Source organism: Ochotona curzoniae, unplaced genomic scaffold (genome assembly GCF_017591425.1).
Source record: "Ochotona curzoniae isolate NIBS_2020 unplaced genomic scaffold, NIBS_Ocur_1.0 scaffold_2476, whole genome shotgun sequence".
Classification (NCBI taxonomy): Eukaryota; Metazoa; Chordata; class Mammalia; order Lagomorpha; family Ochotonidae; genus Ochotona; species Ochotona curzoniae.
In genome coordinates this window covers 13,539,496-13,566,672 of record NW_024467095.1, presented here as the reverse complement: position 1 = coordinate 13,566,672, position 27,177 = coordinate 13,539,496, and the positions used below count along the sequence as shown (strand labels likewise).

Here is a 27,177-nt window from a genome sequence, read left to right as displayed (position 1 = left end):
ATCTGTTCAGCTGAATCAAACAATTTTCAGTCAGTCTTGTGAGAGGATGCCTGGAAAAGTGCCTAGTGAGGAAGAAGAATGGCTGGGTTTGGATTCCTGACTCTGGCTGACTCCAGCTTCCTGCTCACAGTGACCCTGGGAGGCAGCAGTGCCGACTCAAGGATTCCTGGTACTCCTTTGAGAGGCCTGTACTTTCTGTCCCCTGGCTCCGGCCTCAGCATGAATCCCAGTCCTTGGGAAAATGTAGGGGGTAAACCAGCAGTTAGGAGATAATTCTTTTTTGTAGTCTCTCTCTCTCCCACTCTCTGTTTCTCAAGCAAAAATTAAAGGAAAAAAAAAATAGTCATGGAAAAATTGAATTAAAAAAGACAGGTTTATTTTGGCACTGGTATTGTGACACTTGGAGTGAAACATCCACCAGCAATACCAGATCCGATATCAGGATGGAGTCCTGGCTGCTCAACTACCTACCCAGATCCCTGCTAGTAGGCCGACTACGTGAGCACAAATCCATTAGGGAAGCCAGAATGGATAGAGTTTCTGGCTAAATTTTCAAGTAAAAATTAATAATGATTTTATTTATTTATTTAAATAAAAATGATGGTGAGAAAGAAGCAGTATTTTCTGACTCCACAATGAAGACTTCCAATGCAGGCTGGGGAGAGGAGAGGATGAGGGTCCCGGCTTCTCCCAGAGCCTTGAGGGTGCTTGGGGAGGGGAGGGTGTGCTCGCCTCCTGAGCCGCAGTCCCAACCCCCGGCCTGCAGGAGGAGACAGCGCTCGCAGGCTTGCTTTGCTCGCGGGCGTCGGGGACCGCTCTGGCCGAGAGGAAGGAACCAACGAGAGGTGACAGGAAGTCGCCGTGTCGCTCATCCCCGGGGCTTGCGAGGCGGGGCCGATCGCGGTGCGGAGACTCGGGGAGCCACGCTGGCTGCGAATGCAACCGAGGACGCGCGCGATGGCAGGATGTCCCCCGAGCGCTCAGACGCCGGGAGCTCCGGTGAGTGCAGTGACCCACTGAAGGGAGGTGGCCCCTGGAGGCTCGTGGAAGGTTCGAGTCCTCCTCCGGGGGGAACGTGATCCCAAGTGAGATGACTTGACAGGTGTGTTTGCCCAGGTGACCCCGTCGGCCGGGCCGAGGAAGGTGGCAGTGCTGGCACCGTGCAGGTGGTAGCCCATTTTGTTTGACACCTGCATGCTGCCGTCCCCGGCCCCCCGCTGCAGCTGTCTGGCCGCCCTCCGTGGCTTTGGGGCGCCCCTAACTCCTTTCCTGGGCAGGAGGTCTGTCACTGTTGCTTCCAGGGCTGCCCTAGCCGTGATGCGGTGAGGAAGAAGGTCCGAGGCGCCCTGCACCTTAGCTCCTCTGTGCCCTGCAGGCTCTCGGGGTGTGCGACGCAGAACCCCTTAGCTTTCAGATGACAAATCCGTGTCTGCACTTCATGCTTATGTAGTGGCAACTATGAACGGTTTTTTCCTCTGGGGATTTTTGCCTAAAAATATTGTAAAACATGGGATGTAGGTTTTCCAATAGAGGACTCGTGCCTAGGCGAAACACCTTCACGCAAAGATTTGATGCACCGACCTAAACGACTCTTAATTCCTGATTAACTTTTCAGGGTAAAATATACTCTTTTGTGTATATGTTAGAATTCCTTGAATTCCACAGTACCTGATGCTGTTGAGTAATTATTAATTTCTTTTCTTTCAGGTGACATAAACGCTGTAGCTCTTGCTGAAAATGAACAAGGCAGTGAAAATGTTGATAACAGTGATCTTGCTGCCTACGTGACTGCATTCATAGAAAAGGAAGTTGGAAATGACCTTCAGTCTTTAAAGAAACTTGATAAACTCATAGAACAGATGACAAAAAATAAAATGCAGTTAGAAGAACAGGCAAGTACTAAAACCTATACCCATGATTATTAATCTAAACATAGTAAATATTGTATACAAGGTCAGGTTTAGATTGTGACAAATGCTGTAATCATTTTAAACTGCTTAATAAGCTTTAAGGATTAATAGCATGTCACACATTTTATAAATTATGTCAACAATAAAGTTCTTACTATATGACTTATAAGTGGTAACATTTGCACAACTTTTCCGTGACTTCTAAAGTGCTTTTACAAGTAGATAATTTTATATTGTGCCAAGAAAAATATATAATACCATCATCCTGAATTTTTTTTGATGGATTTATTTACTTTTATTGCAAAGTCAGATTTATAGAGTGAAGGAGAAACAGAAAGATCTTCCATCCGTTGGTTCTTGCCCCATGTGGCCACAACAGCAGGAGCTGAACCAATCCGAAGCCAGGAGCCAGAAGCTTCTTCCAGGTCTCCCATGCTGGTGCAGGGCCCCAAGTCCTTAGGCCGTCCTCGACTGCTTTCCCTGGCCACAAGCAGGGAGCTGGATGGGAAGCTGAGCAGCTGGGATATGAGCCGGCGCCCATATGGGATCCCAGGTGTGCAGCACGAGGACGTCAGCCACTAGGCTGCCGCACTGAGCCCCATCGTGAATTTTTATAGAAGAGCTTATTGAGGGGAAACATGAAACGCTTAATATTACATTGATCACTACTAGGTAGTTGGCTTGATGGATAATTTTTTTTGTTCTTTATTGCAACAATATCAGAAATAAAAGTTTGCTAACTATGTAGTTTCTATATGAAGTTCAAGTCAAGTGGATATGGGCAGTGGGTATATTTTTCTCCAGGTTGACTGTCCTCTTGTGTTCTCCCATCCCTGTCTCTTTGGCACCCCCACATCTTTCTGTCTGCGCCATACCTGCTGCTGGTTTGACAGTGTAGCCAGGTCCTCTTGGCCTTGTCTGTTCCTGCAGGTTCTTGAGAGCTCCGTGGGAGGAAAGCCCAGAGCTGCACGGATCACTGTCACCAAGTGTGTGTGACCCACCATGGGGTGAGGGGTGTTGGCTCCTCTGCTCCCCTTGGCCTTGCTTCCACATTCTCCCCAAAACACTTAATAGACGAGGCCATTCTGCCTTTTCCTTAGAAAACACTGTCACATCTAGCGTAAAGCGCTCTATCTCCTCACTCCACAAACTTTTTGTTCTGACCATTTTTATCTCTTAATTCAGTAGGAGAATCAACTTCGAGCTGTCTTAGTCTCAGGATCCTGTCTGCCCCCTCAGTAGCCTCGTGTCATTCATTCTTCAGCCAGTCCTGGCCATGCTGTGTACGGACACACTCACGACTTTTTCACAAAATCTAAACAAACAAAAACTTCCCCTAATAATAAAAATGAATGCTGATGTTCCTTCTTGAACCATTCATTCAGTGTGTCAAAAGTTGCTGCTCCATTTCTTACAGGTTACCCTACGTTGGGTAATGGCTTGCAGACCTATCTGTTTCCGGTACTACAATATGGCTACACTATAATTTGTTTAACCAGATCCTTATTGATGAATCCTTTTGCTATTTCTCACTTTTTTTTTATTACAAATAATCCTGGGAATAAGCATAATTATTCACCACCTTGTCTGTCTGATGTATGACTCAGCCCCTAACTAAAAACTCTGAGTAGCTCCTTTCCAGCCTAATGAATTCAAACCCCACTTTCCTTTAGGGCACGAGAGGCCCACCGTGCCGTTTCTCTCTCTGCTGTCCAGGTTTATCACGCCTGTGGACTGCATTCCCTCCGCTCTTGAGCTGTTTGCTGTTCTCTGACCCATGTCTTGAGCTTCAGTAACCTTTCCTTTCATAGTTTCATAGACAGTTCTCACCTATCCTGCATAGGGTGTTCTCTGTATGAGTAACATTGGCCCGGAGGCTTACTTTTAGAAGCCAACTGTTGGGCCTATAGTGCGGTACCCTAGTGGCTACAGTCCTTGCCTTGCAGGCAGCAGGATCCCATATAGGCACTGGTCCTAATACCTGCTACCCTGCTTCCCATCCAGCTCCCTGTTTGTGGCCTGGAAAGATAGTCAAAGACAGCTCAGAACCTTGGGACCCTGCACCCATGTAGGAGACCCGGAAAAGTCTCTGGGCTCCTGGCCTCTGATCAGCTCAGCTCCAGCGGTTGGAGTCACTTGGGAAGTGAACCATCAGAGGGAAGATCTTCCTCTCTGTCTCTCCTCTTCTCTGTATATCTGACTTTGCAATAAAAATGAATAAATCTTTAAAAAAAAAAAAAGGATAGATGGAATGTGTTAAAGTATCTTTTTTCTTTTTAAGTATTTTTTTGAAAGGCAGATTTACAAGAGAGAAGGGGAGAGTCTTCTGTCACCGACTCACTCACTAAATAGCCACAGCAGCTGGAGCTGGGCCATTCTGAAGCCAGAAGCCAGGAGCTTCATTCTAATCTACATGGGTGCAGAGGCCCGAGGACTTGAATCATCCTCCACTGCTTTCCCAGGCTATAATCAGAGAGCTGGATAGGAAGTGGAACCAGCGGGACTCGAACCAACACCCATATGGTATACCAATGTAGACCTAGACGGTTATACCAATCAATGTAATCCTCTGGTAGCTCTGTGCTGGACTGATGCATAATGTAACATTTGTATATTCTCTCACATAAAGAAAATTTGATTTAGTGATTGTTATATATAAAGGCATTATACTGCTAACCTCAGTGACTTTTAGCCTGGGCTGACATCAGAATCACCTTGGACTTCTACAGAATGGAGTGGAATCCGAGCTTCTTTGCTTTGGGAGGAAAATGTTCAGAGCATCTTCTTCAAGGACTGAGCTAGAATGGATTCCTGGGTCCTTGCGGGGGGCTGCTGTGTTAGACACCTTGGTCCATATGTATACACGTGTGTGAGTCTGCACATACTTGATTTAATGTTTGGCTCTGGTACCAAATGGAGACAACAGACCTTTCTTTTGAGTCTAATGGACAATTTTCAATTTGAGGTTTTTAAAAGGAATTTTTAAAAAAAGGCTAAAAATTTTTACCTGGTTGTTGCTAGATTTTGTATTTTTCCTTTATTTTTGTTATGGCCAGGTACTTACAATTTCATCAGAGATCCCTAAAAGAATTCAGAGTGCCTTAGAAAATGCAAAGGAATCAAAGCAATTGCTTAATCGGTTTCTCGAGCAAGAAAATCATCTCTCCCAGTCCATCAGCAGTCACCTGCTGACCTCACAGCCCTGGATGGACGGTCTCGGAGCCATGATTAACCAGATTGAAGACATTGAGCGGCATCTTGCTTACCTTAAATGGATTTCACAAATTGAAGAACTAAGGTAAAACAGTCCTCTTTGTTCTCGTAATTACTATTTTCCTTGGAGCTACCTGTGGGAGAACATGTGTGCCATTAAATAATTGAGTTAATTAAAGATTATAATAGTAGTATTTTAACCAGTTGTTATGAAAATAGCAATATGATAATGATTCTTCTTTACTGTGAATGAACATAAACTTTTCGGGGAGCTTGATTTGCATTTGAAAGAAAGGAACGTAAGTATTAAGTTCAAATTTTAAGTCTCATAGTTAAGCACATGATGAAAACTTATTTGTAAGACTAAATAATAAAATTTCCTGTAGTAATAGGTACTCATGAATAACTGTCAGACATGCTTACCTAATGAAATGTATTGTTCTTTTTATAATTTTTTTTTAATTTTAAGATTTGTTTTGTTTGAAAGGCAGAGTAACAGAGAGGGAGAACGATAAGGATCTTGAATGCATCGGTTTGCTCCTGGCATGGCTGCAAGGGCCAAGGCTAGGCCACTGTGAAAGCCAAACACCGGGCCCAGCGCCATGGCCTAGTGGCTAAAGCCCTCGCCTTGCTCGCGCCAGGATCCCATATGAGCGCCGATTCTAATCCTGGCAGCCCCGCTTCCCATCCAGCTCCCTGCTTATGCCCTGGGAAAGCAGTTGAGGGTGGCCCAAAGCCTTGGGACCCTACACCCACATGGGGACCTGGAAGAGACTTTGGGTTCCTGGCTCATGGTTTCAGACCAGCGCAGCACTGGCCGTTGTCACTTAGGGAGTGGATCATCGGACAGAGGATCTTCCTCTCTGTACATCTGCCTTTCCAATAAAAATAAAATAAATCGTTAAAAAAAAAAAAGAAAATCATTGACATATATGAGTAGTTTAATATTTATAGTGACAGGTCTAAAATTGTATTATCAGGCTTAGAGTATCCCATCCTGTTTTTAAAATTTGAAGAAATTTGAAAGGATTTTATTTTATTTTATTTGAGAGGTAGAAAACGAGAGATAGGCAGAGAGAAGCAGATCTCTCATTGTTGAGTTCAAGTCCCCCAAATGCCCCTAATACCTAGAGTTGGGACAGGTCAAAGCCAGGATCCTAAAACTCCATGCAGGTCTCCAGGTGGGTGGCAGGGACGAAGTACTCGGGCCGTCATCTGCCGCCTTCCAGGGTGTTCGTTAGCACGAACTTGGAGCAAGAGTGAGCATCCTGTGTGGAGTGTAGGCATCCCAGGCAGCAACTGAAAACTACTGTTCCGAATAGCCACCCTGCTGAAATGTTTTAAAAAGCCGCTTGTGGAAGTCAGGGTAGCAGATGAACTAGACCAGGGCCTTCGATACTAACAGTCTTTTCTGATATCTGAGTTGTTTAAAAGACAGTTATGCCCAGGGAGTCATTTCAGAAGAAGGAATCAAATACATAGTCAACTAGAGCACGGCTATTTCTCTCTCTCTTAACAGTATGTTCTTTCCTTTAGGCCTTAGCATCTTTATTTCTAGCCTAAGATTTTCTTGACTGCCAAATTTCCTACTTTTCTTTTAAAACGTAGTTTGTTCTTGCTATTTCTAGACTAACTGTAGTACAGTACTATCGCTCTGAGCGAACTTTCTCTGGCTTTTCCTATGCTCTCGTGTCACTTATGCTTCAGTGTTGGGTGGAGATCTATTTAACTCCATCTAGAAAGCAATACTGTATTCTGAGGTTGCTTATATATTTTTAAACTGCTTGTTAATGTTTGTATATTTCCTAGACTTGATATTCTCTGTTTTGACATAATCCAACTATATTGGAATTCTGCATTTTTTTTTAACTTTGGAAGTCAAGTTCAGCTTGGTAAATTGATGGTTATCATACTTGACCTTTTTAGATACTAGCAGCCATTTCCTTATATTAAGATACTGAAGGGCCTAGCGCAGTGGCCTAGCAACTAAGGTAGGTCCTTGCCTTGCACATGCCTGGATCCCAGATGGGTACCAGTTCTAATCCTGGCGGCCCCACTTCCCATCCAGCTTCGTGCTTCTGGCCTGGGAAAGCAGTCAAGGACGGCCCAAAGCCTTAGGACCCTGCATCCGCGTGGGAGACCCGGAGGAGGCTCCTGACTCCTGGTTTTGGATTGGCTCAGCTCTGGCTGTTGTGACCACTTGGGGAGTAAATCATTGGATGGAAGATCTTCCTCTCTGTCTCTCCTCATCTCTGTATATCTGACTTTGCAATAAAAATAAAATAAATCTTAAAAGATACCGAAAACATCTTTAAAGGGCAGATTTATCAGAAATGAGTGAACCCAGAGGAAATGTGACATAGGGCAAGTCTGTGGTATTGAGAGGGCTGGTAAAGAAAAGACGGAAAAAGATCCTAAATACGGGTAGCCATTCTTAGAAAGGCTGTGCCGATAGAGACCCGTGGGCAACCGTGCAAGATCCGTCTCAGTGCTGCTTCCTCCTGGATGCACCTTTGTGTCAGATATGGCTGAAATTCCGTCCTTAAAGTTTGCCTTGCTTTGCAGTGATAACATTCAGCAATACCTGATGACCAACAATGTCCCAGAGGCGGCCTCTACCCTGGTGTCTATGGCGGAACTTGACATCAAGCTTAAGGAATCATCCTGTTCTCATCTCCTTAGTTTCATGAGAGCCACCATCAAATTCTGGCATAAAATTCTCAAGGACAAGCTGACGAGGTGAAGAGTTGATGTCTTGTCTGATGGTGATTGCTTTCAGATGGGTGTTTGGTGGCGTCAGACTAAAGTATGTGTGCGACTTTTATGTTACAGTGATTTTGAAGAGGTTTTAGCACAGCTTCACTGGCCATTCGTCACACCGCCCCCGTCTCAAGCTGGCGGCTCGAGTCGCCCCGCCAGTGCCCCCGAGACATACAGCAGCCTGGAGACGCTCTTCTGTCAGCTTCTGAAACTACAAACCTCGTATCTTTGTTTGATTTGGAAACTTCTCGACGCTTCTTGCTAGAATAGATTTGTGACTAGGCAGTAACAGGCTTTCAAAGTGGCCAGGAAGTCACCTGGGAGTCCAGACTTTGGACTTGACCTCGAAGGGCCTGTCGGGTGGTACCTTGCTCTCTCGCCGAGTGCTTTGTGTGTGCTGGGAGGGCTGTGAGAAACAGTGCTGAGGAGACACATGGCCGTCACATGTTCGCGCCCCAGGGAGGTCTCCTGGGATAAAAGAACAAATAGCAGTGGAGAGGAAAACTTAGTATTGCACTGTTCATTTTGTCAGCTGATTACTTAATTTTATTTCCTTTCTGCTTTTCTTCATTTTTAGGAAGAATTTACAGAGTAATAACATTTTTTGAGCATTTTTACTGGACTCATATTTAATGCAAAGTTAGATTACTTATTGACATTATTAACATAGGGTCTACGATATTATTAAAATGTATCGTGTGTGTGTGTGTGTGTGTGTGTGTGTGTGTGTGTGTGTGTGTGTGTGTGTAAGAGTGCGTGCACAGGCCATGGTCGTCCGCTTTCTGTGCCTTTTCCATGACCTGACTGTATCAGAGATGAATTGCTCGCGGAGCCGAAACAGCTCCCGGAGAAGTACGCCCTTCCTGCCTGCCCTGCTGTCATCCTGCCCGTCCAGATCATGCTGACGCCCCTGCAGAAGAGGTTCAGGTATCACTTCAAAGGCAACCGGCAGACTAATGTCATGAGCAAGGTGTGCCTCACCGCATCCCGGCCTTGATGTTCACCAGTGCCCAGTCGTCAGCACTTCTGTACTTTGGCTGCTCTAAGTTCAAATCTGGCTCTGTCCCACATTTCTGCATTTTCTTTTTTGTTTTGTTTTGTTTTGCTTAGTTTTCTTTTTATTTTTGTCTTTTGTTATCTAAAGAGATACTTTGATCCAGCTCCCTGCTAACATGTCTGGGAAAGGAGCGGAAGATGGCTCAAGTGTTTGGGTCCCTGTACCACGCACTACCTTATATGGCCTTCAGTTTCCACAGCTAATATAGTTCAGGGAGCAGGGATTCAGTGTTTTCAACTGAATGTTAAGTACCATGTTACATCTGGCGTTGCATATGTCAGATATTAATGAACCTTCTGACTTTACAGAATTTTTTAAAAAAACTAAAGATAGGTATGTAGACAGGGAGGAGCAGAGTAGCCATGGATTTTTCATTTATTTTCATTTTATGGAACTTCTTTTCTGAGTGGAGTTTGGTAAAGAGAATAGAAGCACTTAGTACTCACTGAGACAAAGCAATAAGACTAAACTGTTGGGCCCGGCGCAATAACCTAGTGGTTAAAGTCCTTGCCTTAAACAGCCAGGATCCCATATGGGCTCCGGTTCTAATCCCAGCAGCCCTGCTTCCCATTCAGCTCCCTGATTGTGGCCTGGGAACACAGTTGAGGATGGCACAAAGCCTTGGGACCCTGCACCCACATGGGAGATACGGAAGAAGTTCCTGGCTCCTGGCTTCGGATTGGCTCAGCTCCAGCCATTGCGGCTCACTTGGGTAGTGAACCATCGGATGGAAGGTCTTCCTCTCTATCTCTAATCCTCTCTATGTATCCACCTTTCCAATAAAAATAAATAAGTCTTAAAAAAAAAAAAAGACTAAGCTATCAGTGCAGTCCTGGTTTCAGGCAAGAGTGTGTGAGTTATATCAGCCACTTGTGGCAGATGGGGCCAGTGAGGCTGTCCTGCTACCGTCAAGCCTCAGTTCCGCAGCCCTCGAGGCTAGAGGCTGCGCTGAGTCTTTGTGTAATCCCAGCGTCTAACCAACAGCAGGGATTAGCCACTCAGAAAATGCTTTGGAATCCCTGTCCATCAAAACTTGAAATGTTTGCAGAATTATCTCATCATAATTTTAAATGCTGCATATCTACATTTTTTTTAAAGATTTATTTATTTTTATTACAAAGTCAGATAGAGAGGAAGATCTTCCGTCCAATGATTCACTCCCCAAGTGACCGCAACAGCCGGTACAGCGCCAATCTGAAGCCAGGAACCAGGAACCTCTTGCGGGTCTCCATGCGGGTGCAGGGTCCCAAAGCATTGGGCCATCCTTGACTGCTTTCCCAGGCTACAGGCAGGGAGCTGGATGGGAAGTGGAGCAGCTGGGACACAAACCGGTGCCCATAGGGGATTCCTGGTGCTTGCAAGGGGAGGATTAGCCAATTGAGCCATTGCACCAGGCCCTACCTTACATATTACCAAAGTGCTAGATTTTTTTTTAATTTCTTTTTTTGTTATTTAAATGCTAGGTTTTAAATATTCATCGAGTTGTTAGTTTGTGAGATTACTTGAGCTATATTTTTGAAATTTGTCGTGAGTACATTGGGACACTTTTGATTGTTATGCTTTGCGTGAATTTAGAATTGAGATTCGAAGTTGTAGTACAGGAATGTTGCACTAATTGTTGTAATGCATGTATATAATTAAGCTATTTAATTGCTACTTCCTAGTTGAAATGACTAAAAAAGTTCAAATTATTTCACCTCCTTCCTTAGCCTGAATGGTACCTGGCTCAGATCCTTCTGTGGATTGGAAACCATTCTGAGTTTCTGGATGAGAAGATTCAGCCAATATTAGACAAAGTGGGCTGTTCAGTAAATGCAAGGGTAAGAGGATCCCGCCTGGCGTTTGAGCTTTTGAGCTGGATGAGTACCTAGGTAACATGGTACTTACGTGCCTCGTGCTTCTGAATGTCTTTCAGCTTGAGTTTTCGCGGGGTCTGATGCTGCTGGTCCTTGAGAAGTTAGCTGCCGACATTCCTTGCTTGCTCTATGATGACAGTCTCTTCTGCCATTTGGTGGATGAAGTGCTTCTGTTTGAGCGGGAGCTGCACAGCGTCCATGGCTATCCTGGCTCCTTGGCCAGCTGTCTGCACATACTGTCAGAGGAGACCTGTTTTCAGAGGTGGCTGACCGTGGAGAGGAAATGTAAGTGCTTATGGCTGCAGGGTAGGACGGGTTATCTGTGCTGGCTCACGTAATCCTTGGTGTCTTTCAACTCCAGTTCTGGGTGGGAATTACAGCCATCTCAACTGAGGAGGAGGTTTCCTTTTTTTTTTTTTTTCCTTTTTCTTCCCACGAGACCTTGTTTTTTCCTGGACGTGTATACTACATATTTCCAGGAAGGACTCTTCAAGCTAGTGAGGTTTGTAGATTTTCACCGTGTAGTATTTCTGCTCTTGCGAGAGGACCTGGTAGCTGGATGTCTGTATTAGCTCGCGTGGTCTCTCTCGCTCTCTTCAACGACTCAGGCAACCCCATAGTCTGGCTCCTGGCTTCAGCTCGGCTCAGCTGTGGCTGATAGGCCCTCTGGAGAGTGAATCAATGGACAGAAGATCTTTGTCTCTCCTTCACTCTAAATGTGCCTTCTCAATAAAAATAAAACTTCAATTACATAAAACATCAAGATTTGCAGAAAAAGATTTTCCTTCTAGCTTTTTGCTTCCTGGAGTTGAGTGGCCAGAGCTGAGCCAGGCTGAAACTGGGGTTTTTATTCAGGTTTCCCTTAGGAGTGGCTGGTGCCCAGATCCTTGGGCATCTTCTGCCTTTTCCAGGATGCTAGCCGAAAGCTGGATTCAGAGTGAAGCAGCCAGGACATGAATCGGTGCCCAGATAGATAGATGCCAACATCACAGATAGAGCTTTATCCGCTGTGCCACAACACTGGTCCATTAATTCCATTTTCTTTGAGTTTTTTGAAGTTCCTTTGTAGTATGAGATTTCACTTTTATGAAATGTCCAGAATGGATCAATCCATTGTCTGGTGTTTATGACTAAGCACATGAGGGGTGAGTGAGGAGCTGCTGCTAGAGGGCCTGAGAGTTCTTTGTTAAAGAAAAGTCCTAACTCAGATTGTGGTGATTGTTACACAGATGTCTGAGCACAGTGAAAATGGTGTAGGTGTGAAAGAAAGAAAAGAAAAAAAAAAGAGAAAAGAAGAAAGAGAAAGATGGCGGAAGGGAGGAAGGAAGGGAGGAAGGGAAATTGTGAGCTGAAAAATTAGGAATCACCGCAACCAGTTAATACACATAATCATTTTTTCTTCATGTCAGTTGCTCTTCAGAAAATGGACACAATGCTTTCTTCAGAGGCTGCGTGGGTATCCCAGTATAAGGATATTACTGACGTGGATGAAATGAAAGTTCCAGACTGTGCGGAAACATTTATGACTCTTCTCTTGGTTATAACTGGTAAGTATAAAGTATCATTTTTTTAAAAATATCTGATAGCTGGTGAGAAAAAGAGTGCTCTCAAGTGGTGATAATTTCACAAATGCCCTCAGGGCCTGGGCCAGGAGCTTAATCCGGGTCTCTCAGATTGTAACAGGAATCCAATTACTTGAGCTGCTGCTACAGCCTCCCTAGCGGCTCCTTTAGCAGGAAGCTGGAGAGAGGAATCAGGACTGGGTGTCAAGCCCACATACTGTCATTGTATGTGGATATCCCAGCCGGACATTGAACAGTTAAGTCAGAATCCAACCCCTCATGTTTTTTTGTTGTTATTTTGGTTTTTTTGTCGTTGTTAAGATTTATTTATTTTTGTTGGAAAGGCAGATATACAGAGAGGAGGAGAGACAGAGAAGAAGATCTTCCATCCGATGGTTCACTCCCCAAGCAGCCACAACAGTCATTGCTGTGCTGATCCAGAGCCAGGAGCCTCTTCCAGGTCTTCCATGTGGGTGCAGGATCCCAAGGCTTTGGGCCATTCTCGATTGCTTTCCCCAGGCCACAAGCAGGGAGCTGAATGGGAAACAGGGCCGCCAGGATTAGAACTGGTGCCCATGTGGGATCCCGGCGCGTTCAAGGCAAGGACTTCAGCTGCTAGGCCACGGCGCTGGGTCCTGTCGTATTGTTTTGTTTTAAATTTTGCCATGTTTGTTTTTAAAAAGCTGAGGTTTAATTTATATAAGGTGAAATGTACAGATATTAAATATTCTATTCAATGACTTTTAACAGAGCAAGTTTACAAATAGACCCATACTTAAATGGTTAATTGATTTTTTTTCTTTTTGTTGTTGGGGGTGGGGGTCAAGCCCCAGAACAGGTCAGTAAGAAAAACTTTTAGCTATCTTGCAACAAAAGTCTTTCTAAGCCTGTCTAACTTTTTCCAGACAGGTATAAGAATCTTCCCATGGCTTCCCGGAAGCTGGAGTTCTTGGAGCTGCAGAAGGACTTGGTCGATGACTTTAGGATACGACTGACCCAAGTGATGAAAGAGGAGAGCAGAGCTTCCCTCGGCTTCCGGTACTGCGCCATCCTGAACGCCGTGAACTACATCTCAGCCGTCCTAGCTGACTGGGCTGACAACGTTGTGAGTCACTGTGCTTCTTATTAAGTAACTTAGTGCCCGGAACCGTTACACCTTTGAGATGTTGACTGTTGAAAGCAAGAATGTGGGAGAATCAAAGTGATGCCAAACTTGGGAGGTGTAATTTTTTTTTTTTTTTAGGTGTAATTAGAGTACCTGTTTTTTATAGTTAAATAGTCTTGATATTGGGGTGTTAAAGAGAAGAAAGGACATTTGATGAAGTAACTATTCAATGAGACTTTTGCCTCTGTGTACTCTGTACTCAGTATCAGTAGTCTGATATCGGGTAGTTTAAATGTAGTAGTAAATGTGTTTTTGAAAAAATGATTATCAGGCTTTGTTTTTATTTGAAAGACAAATAGCGAGACCCCATGCTCCGCTTGACTCCCCAAATACCCACAGTAGAAAATAGTAACATTAGTTCCACCTGCAATATCACTGTGAAAATGAGGTTTTATTTATCTGAATTCTCATCAGTATTACAGCTTCCCTAAATTCTTAGTCTGTGTCTGGAAAAAAAAAAAAAAAAGAATACTTAGCAAAGTAGGCTAACCATCAAGAAAATGCAGTGCCACTTCACACAATAAGGACATCCATGATTAAAAAAAAGACATTGAGCAGATGTTGTGGTACAGTAGTTCAACGTACTGCTTGGGAGGTCTGCCTGTTTTGGGGAGCCTAGGATCAAGCCTGCCTCTGCTTCTGATCCGGCTTCCTGAAATAGCAGATTAAGGCCCAAGTACTCGGGTTCCTGGCACCCATATGAGACTCGGATAGGAGAGGGACACTAACAAATGTCAGTATGGAGGCAGCAATTGAACTGCTTGTGTATAGCGAGCGCATGGGGATAGAAGACGGTGCAGTTACCATGGGTAACAGCCTGGCAGTTCCTCAGACTTAAACACAGATTGCCAGTATGAGCCAGCATTTTTATTGCTAGGTAAATACCAGTGAACTTGTATGCAAATGTCACAGCAGCATTCATTCTTTATAGTAAAAGTAAAAAGTAGAAATAATGTTAACGCCTACAAGTAGGAAAAAGTAAAAGTGTGCCATTCCTGGGCGATAAAAACAAATTAAGAATAACCTGTTCAAATGTGGACAGAACCTGAAACTATTCTAAGTGAAAGAAGCCGATCACAAAGAACCACATGTTGTAGGATTCATCTACGTGAAAGGCCCAGAATAGCCAGCAGAGAGAGGAAGTAGATTTAGTGGTTGCCAAAAACAACCGGGAAAGTACTGGAGGCTGAGGGTGAGGTCTCTCGGGAGAGGGCAGTGACAGTGTTCTCAAAGTATGGTGATACCTCTCAGTAAGCTCGGAGCCGTAGAGTTGTGCACTGCGAACCGGAGCCCTGTATGTCATAAGAACTCTGTTTCCGGCTGTTAAAGAGGAGTGCGCTTGCACCTGCTCACCTGTGTTTGCTTTCAGTTCTTTCTGCAGCTGCAGCAGGCGGCACTGGAAGTCTTGGCGGAGAGTAACACCCTCAGTAAGTTGCAGCTGGGACAGCTCGCTTCTATGGAGAGCTCCGTTTTTGATGACATGATTAACCTCTTGGAGCGTCTGAAGCATGATATGCTGACCCGCCAAGTAGACCACGTTTTTAGAGAAGTCAAAGAAGCCGCAAAACTGTATAAAAAAGAAAGGTATGTCCTCTCTGTGAGTCAGCTCTTCATGCCAGCTTGGAAAAAGTTAAGAGGTGGCAGGTACATGCACTCCGGGTTTCTAGATAAAACAGGGTTTACCTTGCACTCCGAACTTTAGCTGTGTCTTACAGAAATGTCCATGAAATACACTTCAGGGGATTCTTATTAAGAAACTGATTCTAATTTAGTCTTCATCTGTTTGGCCTGGGTTTGACTTAGTGTGTCAGTCATTTTATAACATAAGGTGTCCCAAGGCAGGCCTTTGGCCTAGCAGTTAAATGCTGCCTAGGCCAGCATCCCTCTCAGGGTCTAGGATCAATGCTAGCTCTGCTTCCTGACTCCAGCGTGATGCCTGTGCAGACTTGGTGACTCAGGCAATTAGCTTCACACTCTGGCCTCAGATATCTTTAAAAATAAGGCAGTCTTTGAGTACCCTGTTCATGCCTGCATTGTACAGTTTATTCCATTACCGTAATTCCCAGTGGACACCTCTGCTGCGACTAACATGGGACCTGCTTCAGAGCAGACAGTGTCTTCATCCGAGCACAGTTCTTGTTAGAGTACAAATGCTCCCCAAGTTCTTGAAAAACCCATTCTAAGTTGAACATACTGTAGACTAAACATGCATTTAAGATACATCAGAGACTAGCAACTCTGTATGCAGTGAGCACCTGTTGTCTGCGTCTGGATGGCAGCTCATTGCCACTGTCCAGTGTGGTGCCATTAGCGAGAGGAAGAGCAAAACTCAGTGCCTTTTACTGAGTCCACGTGGCTTTCACACTATTATACAGTGACAAAACTTTTACGTTAAACCACTTTTATTTAAAAGATAGACTTACAGAGAGTTTAAGAGACAGACAAGAGAGAATCTTCCATGTGCTTGTTTACTCCCCAGTGTCCATAGGACCATGGCTGAGACAGGCAGAAGCTAAGACTCCAGAGCTTCATCCAAGCCTCCCATGTGAGTGGGCTGTGTTCCTCTTGTTTTTATTGGAAAGGCAGATGTACAGAGAGGAAGCTCTTCTGTCCGATGATTCACTCCCCAAGTGGCTGCAACGGCCGGTGCTGCATCAATCCAAAGCCTGGAGTCAGGAACTTCTTTCCAGGTCTCCCATGCAGGTCCAGGGTCCCAAGGCTTTGGACTGTCCTCGACTGCTTTCCCAGGCCACAAGCAGGGAGCTGGATGGGAAGTGGAGCTCCCGGGATTAGAACCGGCGTCCATATGGGTTCCCAGCGCATTCAAAGCAAGGACCGTAACCATTACACTATGGCTCTGGGCCCTGTGTTCCTCTTCTTTCCCCGGGACATGAGCAGGAGTTAGATCAGAGGTTGAAAAACCTGGACGCAAACTGGCACTCATGTTTAAGTTCAAGTGGACTTACCCATTGCACCACAATGCCTGCTTCTCAGTTTAGGACTTCTGTACATGTGAGAATGGGGCTGGTGAGGTGATACTGGCATCCCATATGGGTGCCAGTTCAAGACTTAGCAGCTCCACTTCCAATCCCTCCTTGCTAGTGTGTCTGGGAAAGCAGTGGAGGGTGGCCATTTGGGGAGTGAACCTGTGACTGGAAGAGCAATACTAACATTATATGGAAGACCTCTCTCCCTTTCTTTCTCCCTCTCTCGTTAACTTGGCTTTCAAATATATATATATGTATTTTTAATTTTTTGATGTTTACAAAGTTGAGTCAGAGGCATGCCCCTGTGGGTCAGTGATTAGGGTAAGAAGAGTCAAGGAATAGGGGAAAGTGGATGAGACCATTGTTCCAACATCCTAACAGCATCAATACCTGGGTATGAGGGATGGCCACCTTATGTCGTTCAAGGGTGCCCAATGTGCAACAAGCTCTGAAGGAACTAGAGTGATTTCGGAAGTTCTGAAATGCTTTTGATTTTGTTGTTCCACTGGCTGACATAGGCCACCTTAGAGTCTCCTCTGACCCAGCCCTTACCCTAGGATGCTACAGGCAGGTGCACCTCTCACGTGGTTGAGTGGGTGCCGAGGCCTAGACCTGTCTTAAACCTACAGTGGCTCTTGGGGGCACCAGCGGTTGCTGGCAAACGGTGAGAGCTTTGTGACACAGCTGTGTTTCTTGCAGGTGGCTGTCCTTGCCCTCTCAGGCCGAGCAGGCGGTCATGTCCCTTTCCAGTTCCGCCTGCCCGCTCTTGCTTACTCTGCGAGACCGTTTGCTTCAGCTGGAGCAGCAGCTTTGCTTCTCCTTATTCAAAATCTTTTGGCAAATGCTTGTGGAAAAGCTGGATGTTTACATCTACCAAGAAGTGAGTGCAGACTGTTGGGAGGTGGCGGGAAACCTGTGTCAGGAAGGCAGCTGTTAACAGGAAGTACTCTTGTTGCAGATCATCCTTGCTAATCACTTCAACGAGGGAGGTGCGGCCCAGCTGCAGTTTGATATGACCCGGAATCTTTTCCCGTTGTTTTCTCACTATTGCAAGAGACCAGAAAATTATTTTAAACAGTAAGCCGAGTTTTAAACAATTAATTGGTTTTTTTTTAATATTTATTTATTTAAAGATTTCTTTTCCTTTTTTTTTTTTTTTTTTAATTAACTGTTAATGCATCAAGTGTTGAGGATGTTGACTGCTTCCTAACACACTTCAGGGTTCTAAGATGTTTGGTAGAGTAAGACCAATTAAAAAAAATTTTTTTTTAAATGAAAAAACTTACAACACTATTATTTCATGTTTGTTCAGAGCACATTGAGGAAACCAGAAGAAAATAAGAGCTTTGACTTCAAAAATCTTACCAGAACTGAATAAATTATATGTCGGGCTTTGTTTCTTTTGGCTTTATTTATGTGAAAGGCAGAGTGACAAAGAGTCAGGGAGAGCATCATCCATTTCCTGTCTCCCTCCCCAAATAGCTGCAGCGGTCAGGAATGGGCTGGTCTGAAGCCAGGAGCTTGGAACCCCATCTGGGACTCAGTGTGGGTGGCGGGGCCCAAGCAGGCACCTTGGCCTTCCGTCACTGCCTTCTCAAGTTTCATTAGCAGGATGCTCACCTGCAGTGGAACACCCAGCGCTCAAACCTGGACTTACATGGGATGCCAACTTCACAGTCAGTGGCTTACCCCACTGTGCCACAATGCCAGCCTCAGAGCTTTGTTTCTTAGCATTTATTTGAATGTCATATTTGCCTCTACTGCAGGAATAAGTAGAAAATGAAAGCAGATACAGTTCTGCTATAATCAGTAAGAAGGTCCAAACAAAGTTGGTGAAGCATTTGCTACTAATTTTTATTCTAAGTGTAATTATAAGTGTGTATATCAGCAAAATTCTTAGAAATATTTTTACAGCATATTAATTTAAAGTTTATGTATACAGTTTGTGAGATTTTGAAGTTTTGAACCTATTACAGACAAGAAAAAGATTTTGAACTCGTGAGCACTTAGGTTTGCTTGCTTCGCTAAGCTATGTCTGTGTGTGCGATGTATGGATTTTTTTGTTTTTGTTTTTGCTTTGTTGGTTGGTTGTTTTTTAGTTTTAGTATTCTATACACTGCTTCCCCTTAATTTTTTTCCTTCTGATAGCTGCACGTGCCTAATGCGGTAACCACACCCCATAGTTTGTTAGTATCAAGTATTGTATGTGGGGAAACAGCGTGTCCTGAGGGACAGCAGCCACCCGTCAGCCTGTTGTAATTGCACTGCAAACTCTTCATGCTGTCAAAGGCCCGAAGGACAAATCCACGCGTAGTTCTCGGGAGGACACGTGGGCCGGCACTGAGGTCGTTGGTTCATTTCTCATGCTGAAATTGTTCTTGGATTGCACAGAGCACCGTGATCTCATCCGCTTCCTTTTCCTCGCCCGGAAACAGGGTCAAAGAAGCCTGCATTGTGTTGAATCTGAGCATCGGTTCTGCTCTGCTCCTCAAGGACGTGCTGCAGTCGGCCTCCGGACAGCTGCCCGCCACCGCGGCCCTCAATGAACTTGGCATCTACAAACTGGCTCAGCAAGATGTAGAGATTTTACTTAACTTGAGGACAAACTGGCCCAACACTGGGAAATAATGTGTCTTCAGAAAAAAAACTAATAATAATGTTTTTTTAAACAAAGAGGAAGTCTGTTGGCCTTCTAATTGTATGATGAAATTCTAAATTAATGAAACTGGAAAAACCGAAAGTTTTAGAATCATTCATTATTATCCTGGAGTTAGGGCATAATTAAAATGATGACCATATTTTCTCAGTCCTCTTGTTCCTAAGAAAACAAAACCAAAAAAAAAAATTTTATGAAAAATCAGAATAATTCCACTTACAAATATAAATGCTAAGTATGTCATTAAGAAAAGCACAAGAGCAGATAAATTACAATCAACTTCAATTCCCTTTGCTAAATAGGAAACTGTTGTATACAGTCAAATACAACCAATTCATTTTTTTTTTTAAGGATTTATTTTTATTATTTTTTCATTGGAAAGGCAGATATACAGAGAGGAGAGACAGAGAGGAAGATCTTCCGTCCGATGATTCACTCCCCAAGTGAGCGCAACGGGCCCCAACCAATTCATTTTTAAAAAACCACTTTGGAATGCACATTCGTAATTGAGGGTGCTGTATCCTGGGGACTTCACTGCAAGGGAGCACATTATGGACTGGACCGGATTGTTCTGGTTCTGCAGGAAGGGCCTCCTCAACAAACACTTCCTGGTCGCAGCCTGCGTCAGCGTCGCGTCCATCCCTGCAGGGTCTGTGCCTTCCCCACTGGGGGACAGTGTGGCATTGCAGTTTCATACTTATCTTAGCTTTTAAAAATATTTATTTATTTATTTATGTTTACTGCAAAGATTTACAGAAAGAAGGAAAGACAGAAAATCTCCTTCTCCCGATTCACTCCAAATGGCCACAATAACCGGAGCTGAGCCAGTCCGAAGCCAGGAGCCTGGAGCTTCTTCTGAGTCTCCATGCAGGTGCAGGGTCCCAAGGCTTTAGGCCGTCCTCTCCTATTTTTCCCAGGCTATAATTAGGGAGCTGGATGGGAAGTGAAGCAGCTGGGACACAAACCGGCACCCATATGGGAAACCCAGCACTTGCAAAGCAAGGACTTCAGCCACTAGGCTACTGCATCATGCCCAGTTTAAGGTTTATCTAACATGATGAGATTAACATCGTAGCTTTCTTTTTTCCTTTTTTTTTTCTCCATTTTCCTCTTCTTTCTCTAAAGATTTATTTCATTTTCATTGCAAAGTCAGATATACAGAGAAGAGGAGAGATAGAGAGGAAGATCCTCCATCCGATGATTCACTTCCCAAATGACCGCAATAGCTGGTGCTGTGCCGATCTGAAACCAGGATCCAGAAACCTCTTCTAAAAGTCATGTTATTAAAACAACTCATTTCAAGGTAGACTTACACTTCATCCCTGAATTGGTCCAAAGTTACTATATGTCCTTCGCCTTTTAAAACTTCATCTTCAGTACACAGACCCAAGGTTTTTAGGGCTGTAAAAAGTAGAAGAAACAGAATATTTGCCAAGTGAATATTTTCAGATTGATACAGGTACGGCAGGATTTGTCTCCCTCCCAAAATACCTGCAGGTGTTTACACTTGCACATCTTCCTGATAATGGCTGATGGGTTAAGCTTGCAGAGTTGATCTGATCATGGCCTCTGAGACGTGAGTCTCCTGGGAGGTGCTTAGGTCATTGGGGAGGGTGGCTCTTCTAAGATGCTTCCCTCCTATGCTGCAGCATATGCCAGCATGAGTTGGAACTCAGGACAGGCCTGTGTACTGCAGCTGCTGGCGATTGCAGAGGTTAAGATGGACCATGCCGGACTCCCCACAGCATCCACCAGCACATGCCAGACCTTGAAGGGATGTTGAGCCCAGGAGGGGTACTGCAGAGGCCGCCTTCCTGGGCCACTGCTCCCACTGATGACTGTGACAATTGGGACTTGAGGTGGACCAGATTGGGCTAAGTGGCTGTACCCACTGGTACATTCATGAGTCAGAGTAAGTGCAGCTTGGTTAGGCTTTGACACAGCATCAGCTGGCAGTGCTGGGAAGTAGAGCAAGTCCTGTCAAACTAGACTGCAGAACCACCTGGAAAGTGCAAGATCTGGGACTGGGAGTAGGCCTAGAAGGGAAACTGGGCACCCCTCTGATGGGCTGTAGCTCCCCTCGGTGAGCATGAGAACCAGGGCTGGGGGCAGGCCTGGCTGCACAGTGGTAGTATCTGCCAGCATGAGTGTGTGGGCTGGATAACGGGGTAGGTTGGGCTGAGCTAGGCTGCTTTTGTACATTGATGTCTACAAAAGCTGAATGGGATGCAGGACAGACTGGACCAATCCACTGCACATAGTGGCATGCACACAAACCAAGGCTGGGGATATCTGGGGGTCACTCAGACTAAGCTGCAGTTCCCACTGGTGGCATAAGGGCTGAGTGTGTGGTGGGCAGGGTTAGGCTAAGCCACGGCATCCATTGATTTGTGTAAGAGATGGTACTGGAGACAGAACTGACCCAGCACCTGCAACTACCAATGTCTATGTAGGCTGACATGGGTGATGGACTGAGCTGGACCATGCACTGTCGGGCACACACAGGAATCAAGTCTGGGGTCACCTCCAACTCCCCAGAATTGTACCACTGGTGTCTCTAAAGTCCAACCACAGGGAAAGTCACAGGATCTGTGGTCTAACCGTGGAGTGCATGTGTCAGAACTGGGCCTCTTTGGTTGCTGAAGACGATGCAGTAGACAGCGTACCCAGATGCCCGTGGGTGATATGGCAGTCCATTGGGGCCTACAGAGGACATCTAGTTCCATAGGAGAGGATGGAGGGCAGAACAAATTGGACAACATTCCCAGCCAAGGATTGGCAGCAAGTACCTGGGTCAGAGGAGACTCTAAGGTGGCCTATGTCAGCCAGTGGACCTTAGCGAAGCTCCTCATCCTTGGAACAACAAAATCAACAACACCTCAAAACGATCATGGGCAGTACCCCCAGAACATGCTGCGCTCTGGGGATCCTAGGATGACATGAGTGGGCATCCCCCACCCCCAGGTACTAATGTGATCAGGATGCTGGGAGCAGCCCTCTCCATCTTCTCCCTTCCTACAGATACTGAAAGAAAAAAAAAGTGGAAACAGTGGTCTCATCTACTTTCCTTCATTCCTCAACCCTTCTCACCCTAATCAATGGTCCACATGGGTGTCCATTCTTCTCACCTATGTAAATAACATTTAAAAAATGAAGATGAATAGAATAAAACTAATTTAAAAAGAGAGATCATTGCTTTCACACTGAGCCATCTCCATGAGACACTGGACTCCGGGGACACCGCACCCACAGCTGTAACCTAGTGTAACCTCCTGCAAGCTTTCCCACGAGTTTCTTTTGGGTCACAGAACACTGACCAGGACGGCCTGCCAGAGATACGTACCTTCTTTATACTGCACAAATGAGATGGCACCTCTGCCTGCGGAGTCCATCATCTCGAACATGGCCACAATGTTAGAGTTATCCATGAAGAAGGGAAATGCTACGCCGGTTTCTTTGGCAATCCGCACCCGTTCCAACAGAGTTATTAAATAGTCTCTTGGTTTTTCTGCAAAAGAGTAGTTTCAAATCTGATGCAAAGGTACAGTATGTCCCAACTATATAATACTCATAATCAAGGTGCTAACGCAGGCACTGGGAATGGAGGCCTTGCTTTCTTGTGTGTCAGTAAAGACAGTGGAGAGCCCTCGCTGAGAAAAGTCTGGAAATTAATTATTCCAATTTACAGTCAAGGCTGAAAACCAAAATAAGCAAACAAATGAGAAAACAGAAAAACAGCATGAAATGCTGACCACACCCATTTTTCTCTAACCTTGATCCGTCCCACTCTGATCAACCATGTTAACATCATGTAAAATAAAAAAGATAATAATAATAAAATAAAAAATAAAAAGCTCTCTTATTAAAGTTTTTTTTTTTAAGATTTATTTATTTTTATTGGAAAGGCAGATATACAGAGAGGAGGAGAGACAGAGAGGAAGATCTTCCATCCAATGGTTCACTCCCTAAGCAGTTGCAATGGCTGGAGCTGAGCCAATCTGAAGTCAGGAGGCAGGAGCTTCTTCCAGGTCTCCCATGTGGGTGCAGTGTCCCAAGACTTTGGCTAGTCCTCGACTGCTTTCCCAGGCCACAAGCAGGGAGCTGGATGGGAAGTAGGGCTGCTGGAATTAGAATCGGTGCCCATATGGGATCCCGGTGCATGCAAGGCAAGGATTTTAATCACTATGCTATCGCACCAGGCCCAATTTTTATTAAATAAAAAAAAAAGATTTCTGTATTTTTATTGGAAAGGCAGATATACAGAGAGAAGGAGATGCAGAGAGAAAGATCTTGCATGCACCAGTTCACTCTCTAATCGGCCGCAACAGCCAGAGCTGAACTGCTCAGAAGCCAGGAGCCTCTTTTGGGTTTCCCACGGAAGTGCAGCACCCCAAGGCTTTGGGCCATCCTCGACTGCTTTCCCAGGCCTCAAGCAGGGAGCTGGATGGAAGTGGAGCAGCCTGGACATGAACCAGTACCGATATGGGATCCTGGCATGTGCAAGGCGAGGACTTTAGGCCCTAGGCTACCATGCTATTTAAACTTCTGATTCTAATATGCTAATAGTTCCTGATTTGTACAAATTTCAATAGACTATTGCAACAAATAAGAAAAGACAATCACATCATGTATAAATTCTTCAGTTAATTCTTCCTGATCTAATGTATTAAACTGATCAACAAACAAAAAAGTCTAAATTTCAACTTATATGTTTAAAATTTTGAGGCTAGAATAAATAAAAATACTAACAAACTTGGTATGCTACTTTGATGAAAATCTAAACAGGCTTATTGCTATAAGTCCTTTGTACTACGGGAGAGTTTATGAAATGTTAATGTTGGAATTTGCCTGCATTTAACCATGTTTTTGTTAATGCTGACTCCTGCTGAAGTCAGGAAAGGAATAGAAAGACATTACCAATTTACCTATGTTGTGCCAGGACCCATTTGAGTGCCAGTTTGTGTCCTGGCTGCTCCACTTCCCATCCAGCTCCCTATTTGTGGCTTGAGAAAGCAGTAAATGAAGGTCCAAAGCCTTGGCACCCTGCACCTGCATGGGAGATCCAGAAGAAGCTCCTTGCTTCAGATTGGTCCAGCTTTGGCCGTTGTAGTCACTTAAGGAGTGATCCAGTGGACAGCAGTTCTTTCTCCCTGTATCGTCTTCTCTTTGTAAGTATGCCTTTCCAATAAAAATAAATACATCTTTTTAAAAATCCTAATTTTGGGGGCTGGTGTGGTGGCATGGCACACTACTCCTCTACCTGTAAGCACGGCATCACCTATGGGTGGCACTTTGTGTCTTAGCTGCTCTACTGCTGATCCAACCCCCTGGTTATAGCCTGGAAAAGCAGCAAAGATTGTCTCAAGTTTTTGTTGCCCCTGCAACCACATGAGAGAGCCACAAAATGCTTCTGGCCTCGGATCAGCTCAACTCTGGCCATTGCAGCCACTGGGGAAGTGAAGCAGCAGATGGAAGCTGTCTCTGCCTCTCTTCTCTCTGTAAAATCTGCCTTTCCTATAAAAATGAAACATTTAAAATAAAAATTCTAATTTCATTAAAGCTATCCACTGAAAATCCACACTGTCTTCCTTAGCATAGAATTTTCACGGGGAAGTGGCTGCCAAGAACTGGATTTCTATATCCAGCCAAGTAGGACGCCAGACTCTTACCTGGCCGGAAAAACAAGAGGACGGTGGTGAGATGGTTCAGCAGCTCCATGATCCCGTGTTTCTCTAAATATTCTCTCGCTTGTCGTTCCCGGCCACTGGCAGCCTCCATCTCTCCGCGTCTGGCCGTTGCTAGGCAACCAGCGGGCACCCAGCTGTCAACAGACTCCGCCCCTTCCCTCCGCAGCGTGATCACGTGGGAGGTGCCACCTCCCTCCACTGGGACCCTAGTTCTGCTCCAGGACTGGCCGGGGGCTCGGTAGGTGGGTAGGGGTGAGGGAGGAGCACCAGCGGACCGTGGTCACTGTCCCTCCTGGGGAAAGCTGCCTGCATTTGTCTCAGTCCTTGATGCAATGGTGAGACAGGAAGTATTAGCACTGAAAGCCCATTTCTAATGCCTTCCCTGTGGCTATTTTCTCTTCCTTGGCTTATAGGTCTCCTCTCTTCATTGTCTTTCAAATAATTTTTTTTTTTTTTTATTGGACCGGTGGAGTGAAGGAGAGAGAGAGAGGCCTTCATTGCTGGCTACTTTACTCCCCAAATAGCTGTGACAGCCAAAACTGGACCAGTCTGGAACCAGGAGCCACGATTTTCTTCCCATCTACCCGTGGGTGTGAGGGCCCCAGGACTTGAGCCATTCTCTGCAATAGCTAGAGCTGAGCCGATGGGCGGCCGGGAGCCAGGAATTTCTTCTGAGTCTCCCACGGGATGCAGGGTTCCAAGGTTTTGGACTATCCTTTACGGCTTTCCCAGGTCACAAGCAGGGAGCTAGATGGGAAGCTGGAGCAGCCAGGACATGAGCCGGTGCCCATATGGGATCCTAGTGTGTGCAAGGCAAAACACATTCCTGTGGCCTTGGCTGCATAAACAGCTGTTCCAAATAGACCCATTCAGATCAGAAAGCAAGAAATAACTCATCAGGCAGGTAGTTGGTGTCTTGGGAGAAATAGCGGAAAGGAGAAAGATGTATCATAAACTATAGGAACCAACTAACAGACACTTGGAACACACAAAAGCCTTTTGGGCATACAGAGCGGTTTAGGAAGACAAGTCTGTGAGAAGAGTTGTTTCTGCGGAGGCAGTGGGGTGCTTCAGCAGGTAACAGGAGCCAGGGGTGGAGATGTGGCTAGGAATCAAGCCCAGGCATTCTGATCTCTGCACAGAGCTGCAGGAAACTCTCTCTTTTAAGATTTATTTATTTTTAGGTGAGGGACTCGGGGAGGGGACAGAGAAATCATTCAACCGCTGGTCTATTTTCCAAATGCCACGATGGCCTGAGCTGGTCCTGACTGAAGGAGAAGTCTGGAATTTCAATCTCCAAATGGGTACAAGGGGCCCATCATCCTGGACCATCTTCTGCTGCTTTCCCAAGCACATTAAGAGGGAGCTGGATCTGAAGTTGAGTAGCTGGGACTTGAACATGAAATGCCTGCATTGCAAATGACAGCTTAGCTCACTGCGCCACAATACCATCCCTGAATGCATGCATCTTAAACTCTATAGGATATAGATATAAGGGGGCTGGTGTGTGGTAAAATGGGTTAAGGTGCTGCATGCAACATCAGCATCCTATATGGGCATTGGTCAGATTCCAGGCTACTCTACCTCTGAACAAGCCCCTAGCTATTATGCATGGGAAAGTAGCAGCAAATGGCCAGAGCGCTTGGGCCTCTGCACCCACATGGGAGACCCAGAGGAAACTCCTGGCTCCTGGCTTCAGCCTAGCCCAGCCCCAGCCATTGTAGACATTTAGGGAGTACACGAGAGGATGGAAGATTTCTCTGTGTTTCTTCCTCTTTTTGCAATTCTTTCATCACCTTTGATCATCCCAGATGTGGTGTTCTCAACATAGTCCAGTTTCCTTCTTTTTAACTTGTCTGCAGGCTCCCCAGCGTAGGAAGCTTGCCTCCTGGTCACTAGGGAGATGGAAGCACCAGATGGGGCTTCCCTCATCTTCCTAGCACTGACTGTACAATAACTGCTTGCACGTTGCGTGTGCTCTAGAACAATCACTGCCCTCCCCCCAGGGCTGACACCTTCCTCTTGTCTTCTCAGGGACCTCATCCTACAGCTCTCCCACTCGCTCATCTCCCACTTTTTGCTCCTTCAACCTTTCCTACTCCGATTGTCCCAGTTACATCAACAAACAAGTCACAACCTGGTCTTTTAAAAAATACCCTCTTTAAACTTCTATCTTTTTAAAAGATTTATTCATTTTTAATTGAGAGGTAGATTTACAGAGAGACAGATAAAGAGAGATCTTCATCCCCTGCTTCACTTACCAAATGGCCATAACAGTCAGAGCTGAGCTGATCTGAAGCTGGGACTCAGGAGCTTCCTCTGGG

General features: G+C 45.2%; 2 protein-coding genes across 4 annotated transcripts; one reads left to right on the top strand and one right to left on the bottom strand.

The window, feature by feature from the left end:
- Window positions 1-879: 879 nt before the first annotated feature.
- RINT1 (RAD50 interactor 1) lies at window positions 880-19,510 on the top strand. The gene is made up of 14 exons (XM_041002251.1): window positions 880-999; window positions 1,708-1,892; window positions 4,967-5,208; window positions 7,689-7,862; window positions 7,956-8,105; window positions 8,697-8,853; window positions 10,650-10,760; window positions 10,856-11,081; window positions 12,206-12,343; window positions 13,264-13,463; window positions 14,893-15,107; window positions 17,210-17,390; window positions 17,469-17,587; window positions 18,946-19,510. Exons 1-14 carry the CDS (start codon window positions 966-968, stop codon window positions 19,136-19,138), a joined length of 2,325 nt encoding a protein of 774 aa, XP_040858185.1. The 5' UTR covers window positions 880-965; the 3' UTR covers window positions 19,139-19,510.
- Window positions 17,335-24,981, bottom strand: EFCAB10 (EF-hand calcium binding domain 10). 3 transcript variants are annotated; one of them, XM_041002253.1, is made up of 4 exons: window positions 24,836-24,981; window positions 22,510-22,674; window positions 20,480-20,567; window positions 17,335-17,380 (listed from the first exon to the last, which is right to left on the bottom strand). In XM_041002253.1, exons 1-4 carry the CDS (start codon window positions 24,942-24,944, stop codon window positions 17,335-17,337), a joined length of 408 nt encoding a protein of 135 aa, XP_040858187.1. In that variant the 5' UTR covers window positions 24,945-24,981. The 3 variants fall into 3 exon arrangements, with proteins under 3 accessions (XP_040858187.1, XP_040858186.1, XP_040858188.1); XM_041002252.1 differs by lacking the exon at window positions 17,335-17,380 and adding an exon at window positions 19,253-19,328; XM_041002254.1 differs by lacking the exons at window positions 17,335-17,380; window positions 22,510-22,674 and adding an exon at window positions 19,253-19,328 and having other exon boundaries at window positions 24,836-24,972.
- Between the last annotated feature and the right edge of the window lie 2,196 nt (window positions 24,982-27,177).